We start from the raw sequence: 27,116 nt of genomic DNA on the forward strand, positions 1-27,116 counted from the left end.
GGGGTACTGTTGTGGTCACAGCAGTCTGCTGTGTTTTCCTCCTCCTGTTCTGCCACTCCCCCTGTCGTCTCACCTCACACCTGGTCCTCATCTTCAATCATGTTCACCTGGTCTTGATCCCCAATCAACCCCCTTCATAAACCCTTGGATTCCCCGCGGTCGGCGCCAGATCGTACTACACACAACCGTGGTAACTATACGTGCCTGGCTCAGTGTTATTTGCTACCTCGCTCCCTAACTCTAGTCTCTTGTTGTTTTTTGGACCACATCTAACCTTTTGTTCCTCTCACTCACTCCAGCTCGTCCACCTCGCTCTCCCTCCGGCTTCCTCATCCACTACCTGCTCCCCTCCTATTCAATAAACCCCTTTTTGTATTCCCTTGAACATTGCCTCTGTCTGCTCTTGGGTTCAGCATCGTTAAACACAACAGTTCAATTTTAAACTACTTACACATGTACTAGTACTATTGCTGATGATATTGCTACAAGTAGTGAAACTGTTACAAAAATTAAATCTACTACTACAACTAGTACTACTTCTATTTCTAGTGGCATAAATAATGACATGGACAGACGGGGACCAGCGAGAGTCGGACCAGAACTGTCAACGGATACAGAACTGGAGCGACAAGATATGACGATGATTCAGGGATGTTAAAGAAATTTAATGGAATTACAAAAATAGAATCAGTGTCTTTTTCATTGGAGATACAACGGCAGGTGAGGTCACAACAATATGGTTCTTAAAGATGCTCTACAACGTCTAGTGCAGTGGTTCTTAACTTTGTTGGAGGTACCGAACCCCACCAGTTTCATATGCGCATTCACCGAACCCCTCTTTAGTGAAAAATAAAATATGATTTTTTTTTTTTTAATTCTAGACATAGATAAGTATATGATATGTTTCTGTATTCCCCGTCTAAAGTGTTCCTTTAGTTTTGCCGGTGCGAGACTAGAGTTGCTCAACTTGGCGTTCCAAATCATGCAGATAGTACGCTCACTCCCATCACATTCCGTATACATATGAATCCATGTTGTACATATTCGACCACTTTCTTCTTTTTCCCAACATAGTTAGTATGGATTAAAGTATAAACAAAGAAAGTTGTACTTTGACTACTGAGCACTAAATTCACCGCAGCACTGATTGGCCAAACAGTGAAGCATGATCATCTGCAGCCAGTGATGGCCAAGCGCGGCGTGTCATCATGAATTTATACGATAATTCGGGTGTGTCCGGACCTCAGCGGCGGAGGCTCTGCCGAACCCCTGAGACCGACTCACCGAACCCCTAGGGTTCGATCGAACCCAGGTTAAGAACCACTGGTCTAGTGTCTGGGAATGAACTTCAGTTTGATGGGCTTCACGGGTCTGGACGCCCAGTCGAACGCCAGCGGGATCTGAGGAAGACGTTGGTGCGAGTCAGTGAAACACACAAACAACAGGTTGTGTGTGTGTGTGTGTGTGTGTGTGTGTGTGTTTGTGTTACCATCGTGTCCTTGCAGCTCTCCAAGGAGTAACTCTGCAGCAGGCGAACCATCACCACCTTAAGCAGCAGTTGTGCGTAACGCAGGCCGATGCAGTTCCGAGGTCCGAGTCCAAAGGGCATGTACACGTACGGGTTCACCTCCTCGCCGCCATCTTTGCTGAACCTGTAGGTTTAGCGTTTTTGTAACACGTTATAGTCATTTTTGTGTTAATAAAGTACTTATTTTTTCCTAAATGTAAACATTCCTGGGTTTAAAATGAGTGATTGTGACAAAACTAAATAAGGCTGAACACTAACTGTTTACAGAGAACTGTTCAAGATATTTCAAGATAAGCTCATCAACTCTCTCACCTCTCTGGAAGGAATCGTTCCGGGTCGGTCCAGTATTTGGGGCTTCTGTGCAGCAGCGCCACAGGGATACCAACCAAGGTTCCTTTGGGAACCGTGAGTCCGTTCATCTCGATGGTTTTCTTGCAGGCTCTTTCGAGTCGTGGTGCAGTGGGGCTCAGACGCATGGACTCGGAAATGACCTGCTCCAGGTACTCGAGGTCGAGAAGACCATCGTAGGAAACTGGAGCCTGGACGTGAAGAGTGAGGTCAGAGGTCACAATACATTCAGAGAGAGAGAGAGTAACGTGTACTTCTTTTGGGAAACGGGCGTCGATTTCCTGCTGCAGGATCTTCATCTTGTCCGGGTTCGTCGCCAAATGATAAAGAACGAAGGTGACGGTGGTGCTGGTCGTGTCGTAGCCTCCGAAAATGAACATGAAAGCTTGAGTGAGGATCTCGTGTTCGGTCAAACCTGAAACAGACGGACCATCAAACCATGACCAAGTCCAACATCAGTGTCGTCAACAGGTCTTGTTTATGTTTCGGTCTGTACAGATGTTTCATTTGACCAGATTGAAATATAATGATGCTAGAAAATACACACAATTTTGTATGTTTTTATACATCATCAAATATTCCGATAGGCTAGAAAAAAGGTAACTTCTTGGAACATGGATTGTTCACACAGTCTTGTTAGATTAAAATGATTATATACATATACGCCATACTTAAATTAATGCTAAAAGATAATCAAAATATAAAGTATAAATGACTCGCTTGATCTAAGAGCTTAAACTCCAGACTGATTCACACTTTCAAGACAAGCTCGGATCAGAACTAGATACGACACCGGTAATTTAAAACATCTGTTTATCTACAAATCACACCTTAAATTAAAAAATAAATAAAGACACACCTGGGAAAGGGGGGCTAAAAGACGTAAACCCCCACCCGAGAACATTTGATTGACAATGATTAGATTACAAGAAAACAAATCAGGATGTCTCTACGGGTGATCGTGACACAGGGAACTTGAGATAACCATTTGGCCGGAAAGGACGACCCCCTGGGCGGGAAATTTGCCTTAAATATAGCGATGTTTCTGAAGCTCATGACCTTTTCTGCCCGAGGCTATTGACCTGTACAGTCACCGGGACAAATTGTGACCGATCGATCGTAAAGCTTGTATTTTGGGCTTGTATTAAGCGGCGAATAAACGACTGGAACAGAACAGACTCCGTGTTTGGATCGTTTTAGTCTAGAGAAGGGTTCACACCAGGAGATTTATGTCCGGTGGTGACGCTGCGTCAGTGATGCGTCTGTACTTCTTGTACGTCAATTTGCGGCAGCCAATCAAAAGTCAGACTACACAGTGACTCATGTGCTGAGGGGGAATTCCACATGGAGGATAAACTCATCATTGCACGTACCCTGTTGCTTAATGACCCGAAACATCCGTTTTATCAGAACAAAAACAATTGAAACTCATTTCTACCTGGTGCGTTAGCTTTGTATTAGCTGCTATGCTAAAATTAAAAACACAACTTGACGACTCGTACCTTTACTGGGTTGCTCTTGATTGTCACTGACAGTGGAATCTGGAATCTCATTCTCCATCATAACCTGCAGGAAGTCTGACCGACTCTGTGTGACACAAGGATACAATGTGGAAACATTTTTCCCAAGACAAGCAAATATAAGCTGGAAACTTTCGAAGGTGGTTTGAACATAAATCAATGATAGAAATGAAGTATGAAACTAAAATAAAACTCTTTATCGCAGGACAAAAACTCACCAAATTGTCGGCATGGTGCTCCTCTTTTAACTTCTTGATGATGTTGTAGAAAAAGTTGATGCTCTGAAGGTTCATGAAGTCTATCTTCAGAAACTTCAGCAGATGACGAGCGCGAGGAAACATAACTGAACACAAAAATAGTGAGTGGCTGTTAAAACAACTTCCTGCATGTAGCACGTCCGTGAAGGTTCTCATTCATCCAGGTCATGCTTATTTGTTTCATTTGTTTTATGTCTGTCTATGTTTGTGTTTTTCTCTCTGATTTTGTGTCTTGAGTCAATCCCACCACCCCGCCATCCCACCATCCTCATGATGCCTAACCATCGGTGAGTGATGCGTTTGTTTGCGTGGGAAACGTGACGTACAGACGAGGAAAAGAGGCCATGCCCTGAAGTTCAGAATCTTTTTGAGATTCACTACGAGCGGGGAGTCCGGCTGGTTGATGGAGTCGGCCTCGATACCGAAGGAAGAACTGGTCACGACGTCCAGACTGTACGGCCCCATAAACCTAGAGGGAGAGATGAAAAAAAAAGAAGCTTTTCTGACAGAAAAACGATACATTTGAGTCAGGTCAGTCCCCGTGTTGTGGTACACGAGCCCCCAAAGATTGTGAAAACATGTATGTTTGGTGAATATATGTCCCTTAAAATACAGAGTTGTCCTCATATTGGACATGTCTATGAAGTATGAGAAGATGACTTTGAACGCATCATAGTAGTTTTTACAGATTGTTACTTGTGAGTCGCTGGAACCTGTTGTTAATGACAAGAAACAGATTCTTCAGGGTTAATTATATAAAAAGTGTTATTTCTAAACACAAAAAAACCAACACAATGTGATCCATGAACATACTGTTTGACATCCACAGACTCCAAGTCCATTTTTCCCAGACTCTCAATGAGGCGATCGGAATATTTCGTGACGAGAGGAAACATCTGAAAGGAGAAAAGAAATATTGATGTAGACATGAATCTTTAAAACACATGACAATAATACTGTGTAAAAATATGGTCTTGGGGTCTCAGAGAGGTTTCTCCAGCGACCGCGAGGACCTCCTGGTCACCTGTTTGAGTTTCCCGCTGGTGAAGCACGGCGACAACGTGCTGCGGATCCTCTTCCAGTGGTCGTCTTTGACGTTGGTGATGGCGTCTTCCATCGGTCCAGGGATGTTGTTCTCCTGAGAAAACGACACAGAAATGACTCGACGGACACCAGAGACGAATCGCACTTGAGCTGCTCTTCAGGCAACCCCTGTATCATCGGCAAACATCACGGTCCATGGAGACTCATTTGAGGAGACGTTTCTTCTTCAGATGTGGACCTACCCTGCGGTTGGTGAAGACGCTGTAGCACTCCTTCACCATCACTGTCTTTATCATCTCTGGGTCAGCAACGACCAAAGTTGGGGAGCTCCCATCATACAACCTGCAGACAAGAGCAGAGGGCAAAGTTATCTGCTGGTAGATCTACAGTGTTATATGTATATTTAATTATTTTATTTAGTGTTTTCACTTTTTAACATCATTTAGTTTAATATATAAAGTGATTAAAATGTCTCCACTTACAGTGGATGTCATTGTCACACGTGTCGAGGAGTGAAGCCATTATTACGTCATAATGGACTCTCGTAACCTCTCGTTCGCCCAGATTTTAGAGCAACTTTCTAAAGTAATGAGTTAAGATCATGGTCATGATGAGAAGTTACTGCGTCTTGGAGATGAATAGAATAGAATAGAATAGAAAAGCTTTATTCATCCCCAGAGGGGAAACACACTTTCACAACAGCGCAGATTAAAAAATAAAGTGCAAGGAAAAAGAAATAATAAAAGAGATAATACAAAATAAAATAAAAACGATCTTAAGAATATACAATTATTTACAAAAATTAGAAATTTAACACTATTAACAAAATAAAATAGAATAAAATAAAATAAAATAGAAATAAAAACGGGAAAAAATAAAAATAAAAAGCACACGAGAAGAAAAACACAGTACGGATTAGCATCAGGATATTTAAAGTAGAGAGTTAAATATCCTGACACCAGTTGGGATGAAGGACCTTCTATAACGCTCCGTCCTACACTGGGGGTGCCTGAGCCTGCCACTGAAGGAGCTGGCCAGCTCCTCCACGGTCAGGTGCAGTGGGTGAAGGGCGTTGTCCCTGATGGAGGATAGTCTGGAGAGTGTCCTCCTCTCTCCCACCTCCTCCACCGAGTCCAGCAAGCGGCCCAGGACAGAGCCGGCCCTCGTGACCAGCCTGTTGAGTCTCTTCCTGTCCCGGTCCGTGCTGCCTGCTCCCCAGCAGACCACAGCGTAGTGGATAGCAGAGGCTACCACGGAGTCATAAAAGGTCATTAAAAGTGGTCTGCACACTCCGAAGGACCTCAGTCTCCCCAGGAGGTGGAGGCGACTTCGGGCCTTCTTGTACACGGCGTTGATGTGTGTGGACCAGTTCAGTTTATTGTTGAGGTGAACACCCAGGTATTTGAAGCTGTCCACCAGCTCAATGTCCGAGCCCTGGATGCTCACCGGTTGATGTGGTGGGGACTTTTTCCTGAAGTCAATCACCATCTCCCTTGTCTTACCGGTGTTTAAGCAAAGGTAGTTGCTCTCACACCAGTCAACAAAGTCCTTGATGACTGACCTGTACTCCAGCTCGCCCCCCCCAGACACGCAGCCCACAATGGCCGAGTCGTCGGAAAACTTCTGGAGGTGACAGCTGCTGGAGTCATAGGTAAAGTCCGCCGTGTAGAGGGAAAAAAGGAAAGGTGACAGCACTGTCCCTTGAGGCACCCCGGTGCTGCAGATGGTCACCTCAGACCTGCAGTCCTGCAGCCTCACATACTGCGGCCTGTTGGTGAGGTAGTCCATCATCCATGCTGCCAGCTGTGTCCCAACTCCTGCGTCCTCCATCTTCTTCCTTAGCAGCGCCGGCTGGATGGTGTTGAAAGCACTTGAGAAGTCAAAAAACATGACTCTCACAGTGCTACCGGCGGCTTCCAGATGAGTCAGTGCCCGGTGCTGCAGGTAGATGACGGCATCGTCCACCCCCATCTTTGGCCTGTAGGCAAACTGCAGCGGATCCAACGCAGAGCTCACCGTCGTGCGTAGCTCGCGGAGTACCAGCCTCTCCAAGGTCTTCATCAGGTGGGAGGTCAGGGCGACTGGTCTGAAGTGGCTCGGCTCCTTCGCGTGTACCGCCTTGGGAACCGGAACCACACAGGAGGTCTTCCACTGGACCGGGACCTTCTCCAGTTTGAGGCTCAGGTTGAAGATGTGTGTGACCAACTCACAAAGTTGATCAGCACAGTCCCTGAGCAGTCTGGGGCTGAGTCCATCTGGTCCAGCAGCTTTCCTGATCTTCAGTCGCCTTAATTCTCTCCTCACCTGTTCAGATGTAACAGAGAGAGGTGGCTGTGGGGGGTTGGGCAGCTGAGGCAGTAGGGCGTGTTGGGGGGGAGAAAGGTGGCTTGGAGGTGAGAACGGTTGTGGGGAGGGGGCTGAAGCAGGGGAAAAACAGCTTTGTGAAGAGTGGGGGGCAGAGATGGAGGGGGGAGGGGGGCCCTGATCAAACCGGTTGAAATACTGGTTAAGTTCAGTGGCCCATCTTTGGTCTCCCCCTGCTGTGGCTCTGGCTCCACTCTGGCCATGACCTGAGATGTTCTTCAGGCCTTTCCACACATCCCTTGTGTTTCCCTGCGCCAGTTGCTCCTCCAGTTTCCTCTTGTATTCCTCCTTGGCCGTCCTGATCGCCTTCTTGAGCTCTCGCTGGACCTCTTTAAGCTCCTCTCTGCTCCCTGAAGCAAACACCCTCTTCTTCTTGTTCAGCAGAACTTGAAGTTGAGGGGTCACCCATGGCTTGGTGTTGGCAAAGCACCGCACCTTGCGGGTCGGTGTGACGTTGCCCTCACAGAACTTTATGTAATCTGTGGAATGGTCATTGAAGGTGTCGATGTCATCACCATGAGAGAACACGCTCCAGTCTGTAGACTCAAAGCAGTCTCTCAGCCTCTCCTTGGCTTCATCATTCCACATCTTAACAGTTCTTTTCTGTGCAGGCTGTCTCCTCACCATGGGAGTGTATTCAGGTCGCAGACGTATCAGGTTGTGATCAGAGCGGCCGAGGGGGGGCAGGGGGATGGAGGTGTAAGCACCTTTTACATTTGCATATAAAAGGTCCAGAGTCTTGTCCTCCCGGGTGTGGCACTTCACGTATTGTGTGAAGGTGGGAAGAATGGAGGAAAGTGAGGCATGGTTGAAATCTCCGTTAATGAGCAGGAGAGAGTTCGGGTGTTTGAGCTGCAGGTCCAACACTGAGGCGCTCAGCCTCTCGCTCGCTGCGGCTGCGTCCGCAGAGGGAGGAATGTAAACAGTGAACACAATCACATGTGAGAACTCCCTCGGGATGTAATACGGGCGGATGCCCACCGCAACGAACTCTATGTCCTTAGTGCACACTTGTTCTTTAATGGAGACATGCGCGGGATCGCTCCATCTCTCATTAATAAACACCGCCACTCCTCCTCCTCTCCTCTTTCCGTCCATGTCCCGGTCCGCACGCACCATCTTGAACCCCTCCAGGGAAACAACAGAGTCTGGGATCTTCTCCGTCAGCCAGGTCTCCGAGAAACATAGAAGGCTGCTCTCCCGGAAATCTCTCTGATGCCGGGTCAGCGCAGCAAGCTCATCCGTTTTATTCACGATCGAACGTACATTTCCCATGATGATCGATGGAATAAAGGGACGGAACCTACGTTTCTTCTCTTGTTTCATCCGACCTGCTCTGCATCCGCGTCTTTTTCTCTTGATTTCCACGGGAATCGTCCATTCCGCGCTGAGAGAGAGAGCGGTGTTGCGCAACCCCAACAGCTGATCCCTTGTGTAAACAATAGACCCGCTGAGCGTGTCTGCCGACGGAGTTCCCAAAAGTGACGAAAATAGCAGAAAACCGTATGCAAAAGTTGTAAAAGTGGTCTCGTTTTGTGCACAACGGCAACAAGATCCGACCACAAAGAAAAAATTAAAAAGACGCCAAAAAAAAGACGCCAAAAAAAAGGAAAAAGTGTAATAAAAAGTAAGAAGAAAGAGGGAGCTGGTTACAACTGGTTACATTTACTTGGGTGACTTAGGTCAGTCTGTCAAACTGAGCCTGAGAGACCTGGGTGTTGTATTTGACAAAGACATGTCTCTAGTTCAACACTGAAGAAAACTGACCAGAAACTGTTTCAACTGAGAAAAATCTCTAAATTTAGGAAAATGATGTCACAACACGATATGGATCTTATAATCCATGTGTTTGTGTCGTTTACACTATTGTAACAGTTTATTTTGTGTCTAAACAAGAAGGATCTTCTCGCCTGCAGTTCATACAAAACTCTGCAGCCAGAATTCTGAGCCGCTCTAGTAGAAGAACTCACATTTCTCCTTCAAACTCTTCACTGGCTGCCAGTTTCTTTTCAGGATAATTTTAAAAATTCTGGTTCTTACTTTCAGATCTATTCATGGTCAGACCTTCCATCAGTGATCTGATCCAGACTTACACCCCAGCTCGGGCTCTGAGGTCTGTGGATCAGAATCTACTGATGGTTCCTGAACTTCCGGACCAGAGGAGAGAAATCCTTCCAGACTGTTGCTCCTAAGCTTTGGAACCATCTCTGTGTTTGATGATCTACTGACTCCTTCAAGAAACATCTGTGTTTGATGATCTACTGACTCCTTCAAGAAACATCTGTGTTTGATGATCTACTGACTCCTTCAAGAAACATCTGTGTTTGATGATCTACTGACTCCTTCAAGAAACATCTGTGTTTGATGATCTACTGACTCCTTCAAGAAACATCTGTGTTTGATGATCTACTGACTCCTTCAAGAAACATCTGTGTTTGATGATCTACTGACTCCTTCAAGAAACATCTGTGTTTGATGATCTACTGACTCCTTCAAGAAACATCTGTGTTTGATGATCTACTGACTCCTTCAAGAAACATCTGTGTTTGATGATCTACTGACTCCTTCAAGGAACATCTGTGTTTGATGATCTACTGACTCCTTCAAGGAACATCTGTGTTTGATGATCTACTGACTCCTTCTAGGAACATCTGTGTTTGATGATCTACTGACTCATTCAAGAAACATCTGTGTTTGATGATCTACTGACTCCTTCAAGAAACATCTGTGTTTGATGATCTACTGACTCCTTCAAGGAACATCTGTGTTTGATGATCTACTGACTCCTTCAAGGAACATCTGTGTTTGATGATCTACTGACTCCTTCAAGGAACATCTGTGTTTGATGATCTACTGACTCCTTCAAGAAACATATGTGTTTGATGATCTACTGACTCCTTCAAGAAACATCTGTGTTTGATGATCTACTGACTCCTTCAAGAAACATCTGTGTTTGATGATCTACTGACTCCTTCAAGAAACATATGTGTTTGATGATCTACTGACTCCTTCAAGAAACATCTGTGTTTGATGATCTACTGACTCCTTCAAGAAACATCTGTGTTTGATGATCTACTGACTCCTTCAAGAAACATCTGTGTTTGATGATCTACTGACTCCTTCAAGGAACATCTGTGTTTGATGATCTACTGACTCCTTCAAGAAACATCTGTGTTTGATGATCTACTGACTCCTTCAAGAAACATCTGTGTTTGATGATCTACTGACTCCTTCAAGGAACATCTGTGTTTGATGATCTACTGACTCCTTCAAGGAACATCTGTGTTTGATGATCTACTGACTCCTTCAAGGAACATCTGTGTTTGATGATCTACTGACTCCTTCAAGAAACATATGTGTTTGATGATCTACTGACTCCTTCAAGAAACATGTGTTTGATGATCTACTGACTCCTTCAAGAAACATCTGTGTTTGATGATCTATTGACTCCTTCAAGAAACATCTGTGTTTGATGATCTACTGACTCCTTCAAGAAACATCTGTGTTTGATGATCTACTGACTCCTTCAAGAAACATCTGTGTTTGATGATCTACTGACTCCTTCAAAAAAACATCTGTGTTTGATGATCTACTGACTCCTTGAAGAAACATCTGTGTTTGATGATCTACTGACTCCTTCAAGAAACATCTGTGTTTGATGATCTACTGACTCCTTCAAGAAACATCTGTGTGTGATGATCTACTGACTCCTTCAAGAAACATCTGTGTTTGATGATCTACTGACTCCTTCAAGAAACATCTGTGTTTGATGATCCACTGACTCCTTCAAGAAACATCTGTGTTTGATGATCTACTGACTCCTTCAAGAAACATCTGTGTTTGATGATCTACTGACTCCTTCAAGAAACATCTGTGTTTGATGATCTACTGACTCCTTCAAGAAACATCTGTGTTTGATGATCTACTGACTCCTTCAAGAAACATCTGTGTTTGATGATCTACTGACTCCTTCAAGAAACATCTGTGTTTGATGATCTACTGACTCCTTCAAGGAACATCTCAATACACTTTTATTTGAGCTTTTCCCTGATTTACTAAAACTTGTTTTATGTGTTTTGGCATTTTATAGTATATAGTTTTAACTGTGTATTGTTTTTGACTGTTAAATTGTTTGTGACCCTGGTCTAGAAATAACCATTACTTACTTACTACATGTGAGTCAGTGAGTTTTCATATTAGTTGCCCTTTAAATATTAAAGGCCAATGAAAATAAATCTGAACATTTTGAAATTGAAACGTCTTAGGTTCCATTTATGGGTTTATATAAAACCATTTGTTGTTCATTCAACGAGACCATCAGATACACAGTGATGTCATCTACATTGAAAAGGTTGAAATCATGACCTCATCACAACGGCTGTGTGTCACAGTTGACCACAAGATAACGGAGGTAATAAAACTATGTAACGCTGCAGTTTTACGATGTCACTTCCATGTTATCGTGCTTTGAAGGGTCCGAGTCATTACCCACCTGCCAATCATATGTCAAGGCCCAAATGATGAGCTCTTTACGATATAACCTATAACCCGAATAAAAGAGAACACGTGGAGAGACGACTCACCCCCAGTAGTCACCGTACTTGTCGTAGCATTCCTTGTCGAAACTGTACAATCCCTGGAAGAAAAAACAAACACAGATTAAAAGATTAAAACAGTTGATACATGCTTTCATTTCTTACTTTTACTCTTGATTTCTCGAACTAGACAGTACATATATCATCATTATAAAAACATATATATATATACAGTATATATAATAACTAATGGATTTATTTTTCAATATGTTTGAAAAAGGTATGAAAAGTTAGTCTTTAATTGTCCTATGAAAATATAGATTATATAACTGAACACAGTTTTAACTTTATGAAGAGGTTAAAGGGTCACATGATAACAGTGTGAGTAACAAGTAAAAGGGAGATCTTACCTTTTTAAATCCCAACAAAGTCCCCAGAAAAGGCAGAGGTTTTGGTCCTGGAATCCCCAGCTTTTTGAAAAAGCGATGAGGCAGAACTCCATACCTGTTGTTGGTATTAGTCTCATTATTGAGGTAATATTTCGTGTAGTATTTGCCTTTACGAACGATATTATAACGATATTATAACGATATTATAACGATATTATAACGACAGTGTTATTGTCGCACAACTCTCTGACAACTCGTTGCAACATCAGCTCAAAGCCAGAAATGATCCAGAGAGAAACAAAGTTAAACTTACAAGTAAAACAACGCGACGAAAACTGCCAGTAAAGTCCATGTTGTGGCTGAAAACAGGTCAAAAGGGAACATGTTGAAAAGAGTGTTTTTCACTCTTTCTCTCCCGGAGAAGAAACGAAGAGGAAACAACACACTTGAGACAGAGTTCAATGGGCGGAGTCTCGGACTGTTAGACTCAGGCTGCTTCTGTATGGCCCTCATGAGGTCAAAATAATACTATGAAACTGTAGTTGTTTTCGAAGAATACCTAATCATTTAATTACAAAATCTTTGTTTGAAGATGGTCTTTTATAGTTAATTTTTTTTGTTTTTAAATTGAGTGCGTTTATATGAATTTGAAAAACGAATTTAAATGAAATTGAACTTATTTTCCGTAATCATCTTTGCAAGGCAGTTCCAGATGGTGGCGCCGTCCACTAGTTTGACGTGAATAATACACCATCACTACGGCAACACTTCCTCTTAGTACTACTACTATCGTTAGTAACTACTAATTACTAATTCAACCATTATTAGCTACTGTTGCTACATATTCAATTCAATGTTCATGTTGTGGTCACAGCAGTCTGCTGTGTTTTCCTCCTCCTGGTCTGCCACTCCCCATGTCGTCTCACCTCACACCTGGTCCTCATCTTCAATCATGCTCACCTGGTCTTGATCCCCAATCAACCCCCTTCATAAACCCTTGGATTCCCCGCGGTCGGCGCCAGATCGTACTACACACAACCGTGGTAACTATACGTGCCTGGCTCAGTGTTATTTGCTACCTCGCTCCCTAACTCTAGTCTCTTGTAGTTTTTTGGACCACATCTAACCTTTTGTTCCTCTACCTGCAGTTACCCGGATCACTCACTCCAGCTTGCCCACCTCGCTCTCCCTCCGACTTCCTCATCCATTACCTGCTCCCCTCCTATTCAATAAACCCCTTTTTGTATTCCCTTGAACATCGCCTCTGTCTGCTCTTGGGTTCAGCATCGTTAAACGTAACAGAACGATCTGGCCAAGATGGACCCAGCGGACATGGCCAAAGTCCACGGAGCTCTCGCCGCTCAAGGCACTCAGATTGCCGAGCACAGCCAAGCCCTCCGGGACGCTCTGGAAGCCTTCGAAAACATCGCTACCCGAGTCACTCAGATGGGCACACAATTGGACGCATTGGTTCCCCACACACCGGAACCCCCACTGCCTACGACTCCTCCGCCTGCCCCCACTTCCCCAACACACCTGCCACGTGCCCGAGAGCCTCTCATTCCTGCGCCCGAACGCTATGCTGGGGACATGGGTACGTGCAGGGCCTTTTTGATCCAGTGTTCCCTAGTTTTCAGTCAACAACCCCTCACCTACCCCACTGAAAGGGCTAAGATAGCTTACATTATGGGGTCACTTAAGGGTAATGCCTTAGCGTGGGCCTCAGCCCTATAGGACAGTGATTCTCCAGTTAGGGATAATTTTGATCTTTTTGTTGTGGAAATGAGGAAGGTTTTTGATCACCCCGTGGAGGGAGGGGACACCACCAAACGCCTTATTTCCTTACCGAAGCGCCTTAATTCCCGCCAAGCCCGATGGTCCCTGTTTTTTGGGCGTTTTAATTTCACCCTCACTTACCGTCCGGGTTCCCGTAACATCAAGCCTGACGCCCTCTCTTGTCAGTTCAACCCTGAGGACGCACCGGCTTCCCCTGACACTATCCTCTCTCCTTCCTGTCTCAGGATCGCTGCCGTCACCTGGGGGATCGAGTCCCTCATCCGGGAGGCCCAAGTCACCGAACCGGATCCGGGTAACGGTCCTCCTAACCCTCTCTTCGTCCCCCGTGCGGTCCGCTCCCAAGTTCTGGTGTGGGTCCACACATCGTGCTTTGCCTATCACCCTGGAGTGGTCCGCACCCTGTCCCTCCTGAAGAGGTACTTTTGGTGGCCAGCGATGGACGCTGACACTTGGGCATTCGTGCTCGCCTGCACGGTTTGTGCTCGGGCTAAGTCCTCCCATCAAGCTCCTGCTGGTCTGTTACGCCCCCTTCCCGTTCCTGGTCGGCCCTGGTCTCACATCGGCCTTGACTTTGTGACCGGTCTTCCTCCCTCTAGGGGCCACACTGTGATACTCACGGTGGTTGACAGATTTTCGAAGGCAGTTCACTTCATTGCCCTCCCCAAGCTCCCCACTGCCACCGAGACTGCCCGGTTGCTTGTGCAGCATGTCGTCCGCCTCCACGGGATTCCCACTGACCTCGTCTCTGACCGTGGCCACCAAATTATCCCCCAAGTTTGGAAGGCTTTCTGCCGAGCGCTTGGAGCCACTGTCAGCCTGTCTTCAGGATACCAACCACAGACGAATGGGCAGGCTGAGAGAGCTAACCAGGACCTAGGGACCGCACTTCGTTGTGTGGCTGCGCGCAACCCCTCTGCATGGAGCGACCATCTCTCTTGGATCGAGAATGCCCAATATTCCATGACCTGTGCGGCCACCGGCATGTCCCCATTCGAATGTTCCCTGGGGTACCAGCCACCCTTGTTTCCCGCCGAGGAGGAGGACATCTCCGTCCCCTCGGTTCAACACCATCTCCGCCGTTGCCGCAAGATGTGGAGGGTCGCACGCTCCGCTCTGCTGCGCTCCACCGAGCAGAACCGGCGCATTGCCGACCGCCACCGGGCTCCCGCTCCTGCCTATCGGGTGGGCCAACAGGTGTGACTGTCCTCCAAGGATCTCCCCCTAAAGACTGGCTCCAAGAAGCTAACCCCTCGTTTTGTTGGTCCTTTCCCCATTGTTTCCATCGTCAACCCATCAGCTGTCACACTCAAGCTGCCTCCAGCCATGCGCGTATACCCCACCTTCCATGTCTCTCGCCTTAAGCCAGTCTCCGTCAGCTCTCTCTCCCCCCCCTCCCCCCTCCTCCCCGTTTGATTGACAGCCACCCAGCTTTCACAGTCCGGCGGTTGTTGGACGTTCGTCGTCGGGGCAGGGGGCATCAATACCTTGTGGATTGGGAGGGTTATGGGCCAGAGGAAAGAAGCTGGGTTTCGCGGGGTCTCATCCTCGACCCCTCCATCATCCGTGACTTCCATCGGGCTCACCCAAAGAGGCCCAGGCTGCCTAGAGGCGTCCCTTGAGGGGGGGGTACTGTTGTGGTCACAGCAGTCTGCTGTGTTTTCCTCCTCCTGTTCTGCCACTCCCCCTGTCGTCTCACCTCACACCTGGTCCTCATCTTCAATCATGTTCACCTGGTCTTGATCCCCAATCAACCCCCTTCATAAACCCTTGGATTCCCCGCGGTCGGTGCCAGATCGTACTACACACAACCGTGGTAACTATACGTGCCTGGCTCAGTGTTATTTGCTACCTCGCTCCCTAACTCTAGTCTCTTGTAGTTTTTTGGACCACATCTAACCTTTTGTTCCTCTCACTCACTCCAGCTCGCCCACCTCGCTCTCCCTCCGGCTTCCTCATCCACTACCTGCTCCCCTCCTATTCAATAAACCCCTTTTTGTATTCCCTTGAACATTGCCTCTGTCTGCTCTTGGGTTCAGCATCGTTAAACACAACAGTTCAATTTTAAACTACTTACACATGTACTAGTACTATTGCTGATGATATTGCTACAAGTAGTGAAACTGTTACAAAAAAATTAAATCTACTACTACAACTAGTACTACTTCTATTTCTAGTGGCATAAATAATGACATGGACAGACGGGGACCAGCGAGAGTCGGACCAAAACTGTCAACGGATACAGAACTGGAGCGACAAGATATGACGATGATTCAGGGATGTTAAAGAAATTTAATGGAATTACAAAAATAGAATCAGTGTCTTTTTCATTGGAGACACATTTTAAAACGGCAGGTGAGGTCACAACAATATGGTTCTTAAAGATGCTCTACAACGTCTAGTGCAGTGGTTCTTAACTTTGTTGGAGGTACCGAACCCCACCAGTTTCATATGCGCATTCACCGAACCCCTCTTTAGTGAAAAATAAAATATGATTTTTTTTTTTTAAATTCTAGACATAGATAAGTATATGATATGTTTCTGTATTCCCCGTCTAAAGTGTTCCTTTAGTTTTGCCGGTGCGAGACTAGAGTTGCTCAACTTGGCGTTGCAAATCATGCAGATAGTACGCTCACTCCCATCACATTCCGTATACATATGAATCCATGTTGTACATATTCGACCACTTTCTTCTTTTTCCCAACATAGTTAGTATGGATTAAAGTATTAACAAAGAAAGTTGTACTTTGACTACTGAGCACTAAATTCACCGCAGCACTGATTGGCCAAACAGCATGATCATCTGCAGTCAGTGAAGGCCAAGCGCGGCGTGTCATCATGAATTTATACGATAATTCGGGTGTGTCCGGACCTCAGCGGTGGAAGCTCTGCCGAACCCCTGAGACCGACTCAATGAACCCCTAGGGTTCGATCGAACCCAGGTTAAGAACCACTGGTCTAGTGTCTGGGAATGAACTTCAGTTTGATGGGCTTCACGGGTCTGGACGTCCAGTCGAACGCCAGCGGGATCTGAGGAAGACGTTGGTGAGAGTCAGTGAAACACACAAACAACAGGTTGTGTGTGTGTGTGTGTGTGTGTGGGGGTGTGTGTGTGTGTGTGTGTGTGTGTGTGTGTGTGTGTTTGTGTTACCATCGTGTCCTTGCCGCTCTCCAAGGAGTAACTCTGCAGCAGGCGAACCATCACCACCTTAAGCATCAGTTGTGCGTAACGCAGGCCGATGCAGTTCCGAGGTCCGAGTCCAAAGGGCATGTACACGTACGGGTTCACCTCCTCGCCGCCATCTTTGCTGAACCTGTAGGTTTAGCGTTTTTGTAACACGTTATAGTCATTTTTGTGTTAATAAAGTACTTATTTTTTCCTAAATGTAAACATTCCTGGGTTTAAAATGAGTGATTGTGACAAAACTAAATAAGGCTGAACACTAACTGTTTACAGAGAACCGTTCAAGATATTTCAAGATAAGCTCATCAACTCTCTCACCTCTCTGGAAGGAATCGTTCCGGGTCGGTCCAGTATTTGGGGCTTCTGTGCAGCAGCGCCACAGGGATACCAACCATGGTTCCTTTGGGAACCGTGAGTCCGTTCATCTCGATGGTTTTCTTGCAGGCTCTTTCGAGTCGTGGTGCAGTGGGGCTCAGACGCATGGACTCGGAAATGACCTGCTCCAGGTACTCGAGGTCGAGAAGACCATCGTAGGAAACTGGAGCCTGGACGTGAAGAGTGAGGTCAGAGGTCACAATACATTCAGAGAGAGAGAGAGTAACGTGTACTTCTTTTGGGAAACGGGCGTCGATTTCCTGCTGCAGGATCTTCAACTTGTCCGGGTTCGTCGCCAGATGATAAAGAACGAAGGTGACGGTGGTGCTGGTCGTGTCGTAGCCTCCGAAAATGAACATGAAAGCTTGAGTGAGGATCTCGTGTTCGGTCAAACCTGAAACAGACGGACCATCAAACCATGACAAAGTCCAACAATAGTGTCGTCAACAGGTCTTGTTTATATTTCAATCTGTACAGATGTTTCATTTGACCCTCACACAGGTAAACATCAATCACCTTCAAGAGTTGTTTAGCAATAAAACGACAAAATGACCTCACATTATGAAACAAGCCTTTCACTTTTTGCTGAATCATTATAGAGTCAGGACTTTGTTTGACAGTCACATAGTTTTACTGCCACTGTGGTCTGACTGTCTCAGTGAACATGTCCATGTTTTCTTCGTCTCGGTATTAAAGTTAAATTTCTCCAAGATATTAGATTAAAATGATAATACACTATACGTATATGCCATACCTAAATTAATGCTATAAGATAATCAAAATATAAAGTATGAATTACTCGCTTGAACTAAGAGCTTAAACATTTGACTACACATTAACAATCAACATTCCACTCCAGACTGATTCACACTTTCAAGACAAGCTCGGATCAGAATTAGATACGACACCGGTTATTTAAAACATATGTTTATCTGCAAATCACACCTTAAATTGTAGATCAAAGAACGAAGCAAGACACACCCGGGAAAGGGGGGCTAAAAGACGGAAACCCCCACCCGAGAACATTTGAATGATTAGATTACAAGAAAACAAATTAGGAAGTTCTCTCTACGGGGGATCGGGACACAGGGAACTTGAAATAACCATTTGGCCGGAAAGGACGACCCCCTGGGCAGGAAATTCGCCTTAAATATAGCAATGTTTCTACATATCGGGACCTTTTCTGCCCGAGGCTATTGACCTGTACAGTCACCGGGAGAAAGTGTGTCCGATCGATCGTAAAGCTTGTATTTTGTTTGACTTGAATCGGCGAATGAACGACTGGAACGGACTCCGTGTTTTGATCGTTTTAGTCTAGAGAAGGGTTCCCACCAAGAGATTTACGTCCAGTGTTGACGCTGCGTCAGTTATGCGTCTGTACTTGTACTTCACGTCAATTTGCGGCAGCCAATCAAAAGTCAGACTACACAGTGACTCATGTGCTGAGGGGAAATTCCACATGGAGGATAAACTCATCATTGCACGTACCCTGTTGCTTAATGACCCGAAACATCCGTTTTATCAGAACAAAAACAATTGAAACTCATTTCTACCTGGTGTGTTAGCTTTGTATTAGCTGCTATGCTAAAATTAAAAACACAACTTGACGACTCGTACCTTTACTGGGTTGCTCTTGATTGTCACTGACAGTGGAATCTGGAATCTCATTCTCTATCATGACCTGCAGGAAGTCTGACCGACTCTGTGTGACACAAGGATACAATGTGGAAACATTTTTCCCAAAAGACAAGCAAATAAGACTAAGCTGGAAACTTTCGTAGGTGGTTTGAACATAAATCAATGATAGAAATGAAGTATGAAACTAAAATAAAACTCTTTATCGCAGGACAAAAACTCACCAAATTGTCGGCATGGTGCTCCTCTTTTAACTTCTTGATGATGTCGTAGAAAAAGTTGATGCTCTGAAGGTTCATGAAGTCTATCTTCAGAAACTTCAGCAGGTGACGAGCGCGAGGAAACATAACTGAACACACAAATAGTGAGTGGCTGTTAAAACGACTTCCTGCATGTAGCACGTCCGTGAAGGTTCTCCTTCATCCAGGTCATGCTTATTTGTTTGAGTTGTTTTTATGTATGTCTATGTATGTGTTTTTCTCTCTGATTTTGTTGGTCATTCTCAAAGTTGAGTTGAGTTTTGAGTCAACCCCACCACCCCCCACCCCACCATCCTCATGATGTTGTGGTCACAGCAGTCTGCTGTGTTCTCCTCCTCCTGGTCTGCCACTTCCCCTGTCGTCTCACCTCACACATGGACCTCATCTTCAATCTTGCTCACCTGGTCTTGATCCCCAATCAACCCCCTTCATAAATCCTTGGATTCCCCGCGATCGGCGCCAGATCGTACTACGCACAACCGTGGTAACTATACGTGCCTGGCTCAGTGTTATTTGCTACCTCGCTCTCTAACTCTAGTCTCTTGTTGTTTTTTGGATCACATCTAACCTTTTGTTACTCTACCTGCAGTTACCCGGATCACTCACTCCAGCTCGCCCACCTCGCTCTCCCTCCGGCTTCCTCATCCACTACCTGCTCCCCTCCTATTCAATAAACCCTTTCTGTATTCCCTTGAACATCGCCTCTGTCTGCTCTTGGGTTCAGCATCGTTAAACCTTACAGAACGATCTGGCCAAGATGGACCCAGCGGACATGGCCAAAGTCCACGGAGCTCTCGCCGCTCAAGGCATTCAGATTGCCGAGCACAGCCAAGCCCTCCGGGACGCTATGGAAGCCTTCAAGAACAACGCTACCCGAGTAACTCAGATGGGCGCACAATTGGACGCATTGGTTCCCCACACACCGAAAACCCCACTGCCTACGACTCCTCCGCCTGCCTCCACTTCCCCAACAAACCTGCCACGAGCCCGAGAGCCACTCATTCCTGCGCCTGAACGCTACGCTGGGGACATGGGTACGTGCAGGGCCTTTTTGATCCAGTGTTCCCTAGTTTTCAGCCAACAACCCCTCACCTACCCCACTGAAAGGGCTAAGATTGCTTACATTATGGGGTCACTTAAGGGTAATGCCTTAGCGTGGGCCTCAGCTTTATGGGACAGTGATTCCCCAGTCAGTGATAATTTTGATCTTTTTGTTGCGGAAATGAGGAAGGTTTTTGATCACCCCATGGAGGGAGGGGACGCCGCCAAACGCCTTATTTCCTTACGCCAGGGCTCCCGCAGTGTAGCTGAGTTCTCCGTAGAGTTCAGGCCCTATGCAGCAAGATCGGGCTGGAACGATAAGGCACTACGTGGGCTTTTTCTTTCCGGTCTCAGTGAGTCGATCAAGGATGAGCTGGCTACTAGGGAAGAGGCTGAGACTCTGGACGAAATGATCTCCGTTTCCATCCGGCTGGTTAATCGCCTACACGAGCGGCATAGGGAGAAGACAGGAAGTCCCGTACCCCCAGCACTCTCTACTTCCTATTCCCCACACTTCCCGAGAGCTACCCCCTCTGCCCCTGTGAGATGTGCCGTGCCCGAAAAGGAACCCATGCAGCTGGGGCGCACTCGTCTCACCGAAGCTGAGCGGTCCCGTCGTTTAAGGACCGGAGTGTGTTTGTACTGTGCACAACCCGGACATCTCATCTCCACCTGTTCGTCACTGCCAAAAGACAAGGCCCAGCAGTGAGACTCGGGGCCCTGCTGAGCCACCCCCCCTCCGTCCCCGTTCCTCTCGGTTCACGCTCTCTCCTGGATGCCACTCTTCTGTTCCTCGGACGTCCCTTGCCGGTATCCACCCTGGTGGATTCGGGAGCGGACGAAAACTTCATTGACGCCAAGTTCGCATCTCAGGTTGGCATTATTTTCGAACAATTACCCTCGCCCCTAAACGCTAATGCTTTAGATGGCCGCCACCTGGCCCTTATTACTCATCGTACCAAGCCCCTTGAATTCATTGTTTCTGGTAATCACCATGAGAAACTTCACTTTCATGTCATCCGGTCTCCTCTTACCCCTCTGGTCCTGGGTTACCCCTGGCTCAAGCGGCACAACCCCCATTTCGACTGGTCGTCTGGCAAGGTGGTTGGTTGGAGCACCTTCTGTCATTCCACCTGCCTTCAATCTGCTCTGCCTCCAGCAGAGGGAGGTGTTTCCTCGCCCCAGGTACCCCCGACCTCTCCTTGGTTCCCCCAGCCTATAATGACCTAGGGGAGGTATTTAGTAAGTGTCATGCGCTCACCCTGCCCCCTCATCGCCCCTATGACTGTCCCATTGATCTCCTCCCCGGCGCCCCCTTGCCCAGTAAACAATTTCCCAAAGGAGACCTCCTGAGGGATCGATAAAGTTTTACCTTACCTTACCTTACCTTACCTTAGTAGTCGCCTGTATAACTTGTCCCGGCCTGAGAGGGAGGCCATGGAGAAGTATATCAAAGATTCTCTTTCGGCTGGCCTCATAAGACCCTCCTCCTCCCCTGTTGGTGCTGGTTTCTTTTTCGTCTCCAAAAAGGACAAGTCTCTTCGTCCATGTATCGACTTCAGAGGACTCAACAACATTACAATCAAGAACAAGTATGCCCTGCCCCTCATCAGTTCCGCATTCGAGCCACTGCAGGGCGCTACAGTCTTCTCGAAATTGGACCTACGCAATGCCTACCACCTGGTGAGCATCCGTGAAGGGGATGAGTGGAAGACTGCTTTTAACACCCCCCTCTGCCATTTTGAATACCTGGTCATGCCCTTCTGTCTCTCTAATGCCCCTGCTGTGTTGCAGAACCTCGTAAATGACGTCCTCCGGGACTTTCTCAACCGCTCAGTTTTTGTCTATCTGGACGACATACTTATTTTTTCTCGGAACCAGGAGGAGCACTGCCAGCACGTCCGACAAGTTCTTCAGCGGCTGTTGGAGAACAAACTGTATGTAAAGGCCGAGAAGTGCGAGTTCAGTGTCACCTCTGCATCCTTCATTGGGTTCATCATAGCGAGTGGGCAAGTGAGGACCTGCCCCGAGAAGGTCAGTGCTGTGACAGACTGGCCCATCCCCAATTCCCGCAAGAAACTGCAGCAGTTTCTGGGGTTTGCAAATTTCTACCGGAGGTTCATCTGTAACTACAGCAGGGTTGCAGCCCCTCTCACTCGTCTCACCTCTCCTGCACTCCCATTTGCCTGGTCACCCGAGGCGGAGACTGCCTTCTCTGATCTCAAAAGACTTCTCTCGTCTGCCCCCATTCTCATCCAACCTGACCCCTCCAGGCAATTCATCGTGGAGGTAGATGCGTCTGACACGAGGGTGGGGGCGGTCCTGTCCCAGCGCTCTGCCTCTGACGAGAAGATTCACCCCTGCCCGTTTTTCTTTCGGTGGCTGGCACCTGCTGAGCGCAACTATGATGTGGGTAACAGAGAGCTGTTGGCTGTGAAATTGGCGTTGGAGGAATGGCGCCACTGGCTTGAGGGGGCAGAACAACCGTTCGTGGTTTGCACCGACCACAAGAACTTGTCCTATATCCAGGCAGCGAATCGCCTTAATTCCCGCCAAGCCCGATGGTCCCTGTTTTTTGGGCGTTTTAATTTCACCCTCACTTACCGTCCGGGTTCCCGTAACGTCAAGCCTGACGCCCTCTCTCGTCAGTTCAACCCGGAGGACGCACCGGCTTCCCCTGACACTATCCTCTCTCCTTCCTGCTTCAGGATCGCTGCCGTCACCTGGGGGATCGAGTCCCTCATCCGGGAGGCCCAAGTCTCCTCCTAACCGTCTCTTCGTCCCCAGTGCGGTACGCTCCCAAGTTCTGGTGTGGGTCCACATATCGCGCTTTGCCTGTCACCCTGGCGTGGTCCGCACCCTGTCCCTCCTGAAGAGGTACTTTTGGTGGCCATCGATGGACGCTGACACTCGGGCATTCGTGCTCGCCTGCACGGTTTGTGCTCGGGCCAAGTCCTCCCATCAAGCTCCTGCTGGTCTGTTACGCCCCCTTCCCGTTCCTGGTCGGCCCTGGTCTCACATCGGCCTTGACTTTGTGACCGGTCTTCCTCCCTCTAGGGGCCACACTGTGATACTCATGGTGGTTGACAGATTTTCGAAGGCAGTTCACTTCATTGCCCTCCCCAAGCTCCCCACTGCCACCGATACTGCCCGGCTGCTTGTGCAGCATGTCGTCCGCCTCCACGGGATTCCCACTGACCTCGTCTCCGACCGTGGCCCCCAATTTATCTCCCAAGTTTGGAAGGCTTTCTGCCGAGCACTTGGAGCCTCTGTCAGCCTGTCTTCAGGATTCCAACCACAGACGAATGGGCAGGCTGAGAGAGCTAACCTGGACCTAGGGACCGCACTTTGTTGTGTGGCTGCGCGCAACCCCTCTGCATGGAGCGACCATCTCTCTTGGATCGACCACCGGCATGTCCCTATTCGAATGTTCCCTGGGGTACCAGCCACCCTTGTTTCCCGCCGAGGAGGAGGACATCTCCATCCCCTCGGTTCAACACCATCTCCGCCGTTGCCGCAAGATGTGGAGGGTTGCACGCTCCGCTCTGCTGCGCTCCACCGAGCAGAACCGGCGCATTGCCGACCGCCACCGGGCTCCCACTCCTGCCTATCGGGTGGGCCAACAGGTGTGGCTGTCCTCCAAGGACCTCCCCTTAAAGACTGGCTCCAAGAAGCTAACCCCTCGTTTTGTTGGTCCTTTCCCCATTGTCTCCATCGTCAACCCCTCAGCTGTCACACTCAAGCTGCCTCCACCCATGCGCGTACACCCCACCTTCCATGTCTCTCGCCTTAAGCCAGTCTCCGTCAGCTCTCTCTCCCCCTAACCTTTTGTTCCTCTACCTGCAGTTACCCGGATCACTCACTCCAGCTCGCCCACCTCGCTCTCCCTCCGGCTTCCTCATCCACTACCTGCTCCCCTCCTATTCAATAAACCCTTTTTGTATTCCCTTGAACATCGCCTCTGTCTGCTCTTGGGTTCAGCATCGTTAAACACATGATGCCTAACCATCGGTGAGTGATGCGTTTGTTTGCGTGGGAAACGTGACGTACAGATGAGGAAAAGAGGCCAAGCCTTGAAGTTCAGAATCTTTTTGAGATTCACTACGAGCGGGGAGTCCGGCTGGTTGATGGAGTCGGCCTCGATACCGAAGGAAGAACTGGTCACGACATCCAGACTGTACGGCCCCATAAACCTAGAGGGAGAGACGAAAAAAAACACTTTTCTGACAGAAAAACAATACATTTGAATCGGGTCAGTCCCAGTGTTGTGGTACACGAGCCCCCAAAGATTGTGAAAACGTGTATGTTTGGTCCCTTAAAAAGAGTTGTCCTCACATTGGACATGTCTATAAAGTATGAGAAGGTGACTTTGAACGCATCATAGTAGTTTTTACAGACAAACATTTTTACTTGTGAGTCGCTGGAACCTGTTGTTAATGACAAGAAACAGATTCTTCAGGGTTAATTATATAAAAAGGGTTATTTCTAAACACAAAAAAACCAACACAATGTGATCCATGAACATACTGTTTGACATCCACAGACTCCAAGTCCATTTTTCCCAGACTCTCAATGAGGCGATCGGAATATTTTGTGACGAGAGGAAACATCTGAAAGGAGAGAAGAAATATTGATGTAGACATGAATCTTTAAAACACATGAAAATAATACTGTGTAAAAATATGGTCTCAGGGTCTCAGGGTCGCACTGGTTTCTCCAGCGGCCGCGAGGACCTCCTGGTCACCTGTTTGAGTTTCCCGCTGGTGAAGCACGGCGACAACGTGCTGCGGATCCTCTTCCAGTGGTCGTCTTTGACGTTGGTGATGGCGTCTTCCATCGGTCCAGCGATGTTTTTCTCCTGAGAAAACGACACAGAAATGACTCGACGGACACCAGAGACGAATCGCACTTGAGCTGCTCTTCAGGCAACCCCCGTATCATCGGCAAACATCACGGTCCATGGAGACTCATTTGAGGAGATGTGGACCTACCCTGCGGTTGGTGAAGACGCTGTAGCACTCCTTCACCATCACTGTCTTTATCATCTCTGGGTCAGCAACGACCAAAGTTGGGGAGCTCCCATCATACAACCTGCAGACAAGAGCAGAGGGCAAAGTTATCTGCTGGTAGATCTACAGTGTTATATGTATATTTAATTATTTTATTTAGTGTTTTCACTTTTTAACCTCATTTAATTTAATAAATAAAGTGATTAAAATGTCTCCACTTACAGTGGATGTCATTGTCACACGTGTCGAGGAGTGAAGCCATTATTATGCCATAATGGACTCTCGTAACCTCTTGTTCGCCCAGATTTTAGAGCAACTTTATAAAGTAATAAGTGTAAAACATGGTCATGATGAGGAACTTACTGTGTCTTGGAGAGGAAGATTCAACATTTACTTGGGTGACTTAGGTCAGTCTGTCAAACTGAGCCTGAGAGACCTGGGTGTTGTATTTGACAAAGACATGTCTCTTGTTCCACACTGAACAAAACTGACCAGAAACTGTTTTAACTGAGAAAAATCTCTAAACTTAGGAAAATGATGTCACAACATGATATGGATTTTATAATCCATGTGTTTGTGTCGTTTACACTATTGTAACAGTTTATTTTCATGTCTAAACCAGAAGGATTTGTCTCGTCTGCAGTTCATACAAAACTCTGCAGCCAGAATTCTGAGCCGCTCTAGTAGAAGAACTCACATTTCTCCTTCAAACTCTTCACTGGCTGCCAGTTTCTTTTCAGGATCATTTTAAAATTCTGGTTCTTTCAGATCTATTCATGGTCAGACCTTCCATCAGTGATCTGATCCAGACTTACACCCCAGCTCGGGCTCTGAGGTCTGTGGATCAGAATCTACTGATGGTTCCTGAACTTCAGGACCAGAGGAGAGAAATCCTTCCAGACTGTTGCTCCTAAACTCCTAAGCGTGGAGAGACGACTCACCCCCAGTAGTCACCGTACTTGTCGTAGCATTCCTTGTCGAAACTGTACAATCCCTGGAAGAAAAAAACAGATTAAAAGATTAAAACAGTCGACACATGGTTTAATATCTTACTTTTACTCTTGATTTCTCGAACTAGACAGTACATATATCATCATTATAAAAACATATATATATATACAGTATATATAATAACTAATGGATTTATTTTTCAATATGTTTGAAAAAGGTATGAAAAGTTAGTCTTTAATTGTCCTATGAAAATATAGATTATATAACTGAACACAGTTTTAACTTTATGAAGAGGTTAAAAGGTCACATGACGACAGTGTGAGTAACAAGTAAAAGGGAGATCTTACCTTTTTAAATCCCAACAAAGTCCCCAGAAAAGGCAGAGGTTTTGGTCCTGGAATCCCCAGCTTTTTGAAAAAGCGATGAGGAAGAACTCCATACCTGTTGTTGGTATTAGTCTCATTATTGAGGTAATATTTCGTGTAGTATTTGTCATAACAAACGACATTATAACGATATTATAACGACAGTGTTATTGTCGCACAACTCTCTGTCAACTCGTTGCAACATCAGCTCAAAGCCACAAACGATCCAGAGAAAAACAAAGTTAAACTTACAAGTAAAACAACGCGACGAAAACTGCCAGTAAAGTCCATGTTGTGGCTGAAAACAGGTCAAAAGGGAACATGTTGAAAAGAGTGTTTTTCACTCTTTCTCTCCCGGAGAAGAAACGAAGAGGAAACAACACACTTCAATGGGCGGAGTCTCGGACTGTTATTTAACCAAATCACCATTTAATCCAGTTTCCTAATGTTGTTCGTTTTTATTCTTATTCTTCAATATGTACTCTTTTTTTTACAATATTTATTTGAGCAAGACATC

At 46.6% G+C, this 27,116-nt stretch overlaps 2 protein-coding genes across 2 annotated transcripts; both read right to left on the minus strand.

Moving 5' to 3' along the window:
* Positions 1-644: 644 nt before the first annotated feature.
* LOC148068981 (cytochrome P450 3A27-like) lies at positions 645-12,428 on the minus strand. The gene is made up of 13 exons (XM_087802470.1): positions 12,299-12,428; positions 12,007-12,100; positions 11,645-11,697; positions 4,940-5,039; positions 4,678-4,791; positions 4,467-4,549; positions 3,980-4,122; positions 3,615-3,739; positions 3,379-3,463; positions 2,131-2,291; positions 1,841-2,067; positions 1,490-1,652; positions 645-1,400 (listed from the first exon to the last, which is right to left on the minus strand). The coding sequence occupies exons 1-13, from the start codon at positions 12,367-12,369 to the stop codon at positions 1,329-1,331; spliced, it is 1,491 nt and encodes a 496-aa protein (XP_087658596.1). The 5' UTR covers positions 12,370-12,428; the 3' UTR covers positions 645-1,328.
* A 3,629-nt stretch (positions 12,429-16,057) lies between these two features.
* On the minus strand, positions 16,058-26,969 carry LOC148068982 (cytochrome P450 3A27-like). The gene is made up of 13 exons (XM_087802440.1): positions 26,852-26,969; positions 26,582-26,675; positions 26,225-26,277; positions 25,266-25,365; positions 25,019-25,132; positions 24,802-24,884; positions 24,325-24,467; positions 19,198-19,322; positions 18,956-19,040; positions 17,572-17,732; positions 17,282-17,508; positions 16,931-17,093; positions 16,058-16,809 (listed from the first exon to the last, which is right to left on the minus strand). Exons 1-13 carry the CDS (start codon positions 26,920-26,922, stop codon positions 16,738-16,740), a joined length of 1,491 nt encoding a protein of 496 aa, XP_087658566.1. The 5' UTR covers positions 26,923-26,969; the 3' UTR covers positions 16,058-16,737.
* Positions 26,970-27,116: the final 147 nt, after the last annotated feature.

The sequence above is a fragment of the Callionymus lyra genome, chromosome 11 (assembly GCF_982586985.1).
Source record: "Callionymus lyra chromosome 11, fCalLyr1.hap1.1, whole genome shotgun sequence".
Classification (NCBI taxonomy): domain Eukaryota; kingdom Metazoa; phylum Chordata; class Actinopteri; order Syngnathiformes; family Callionymidae; genus Callionymus; species Callionymus lyra.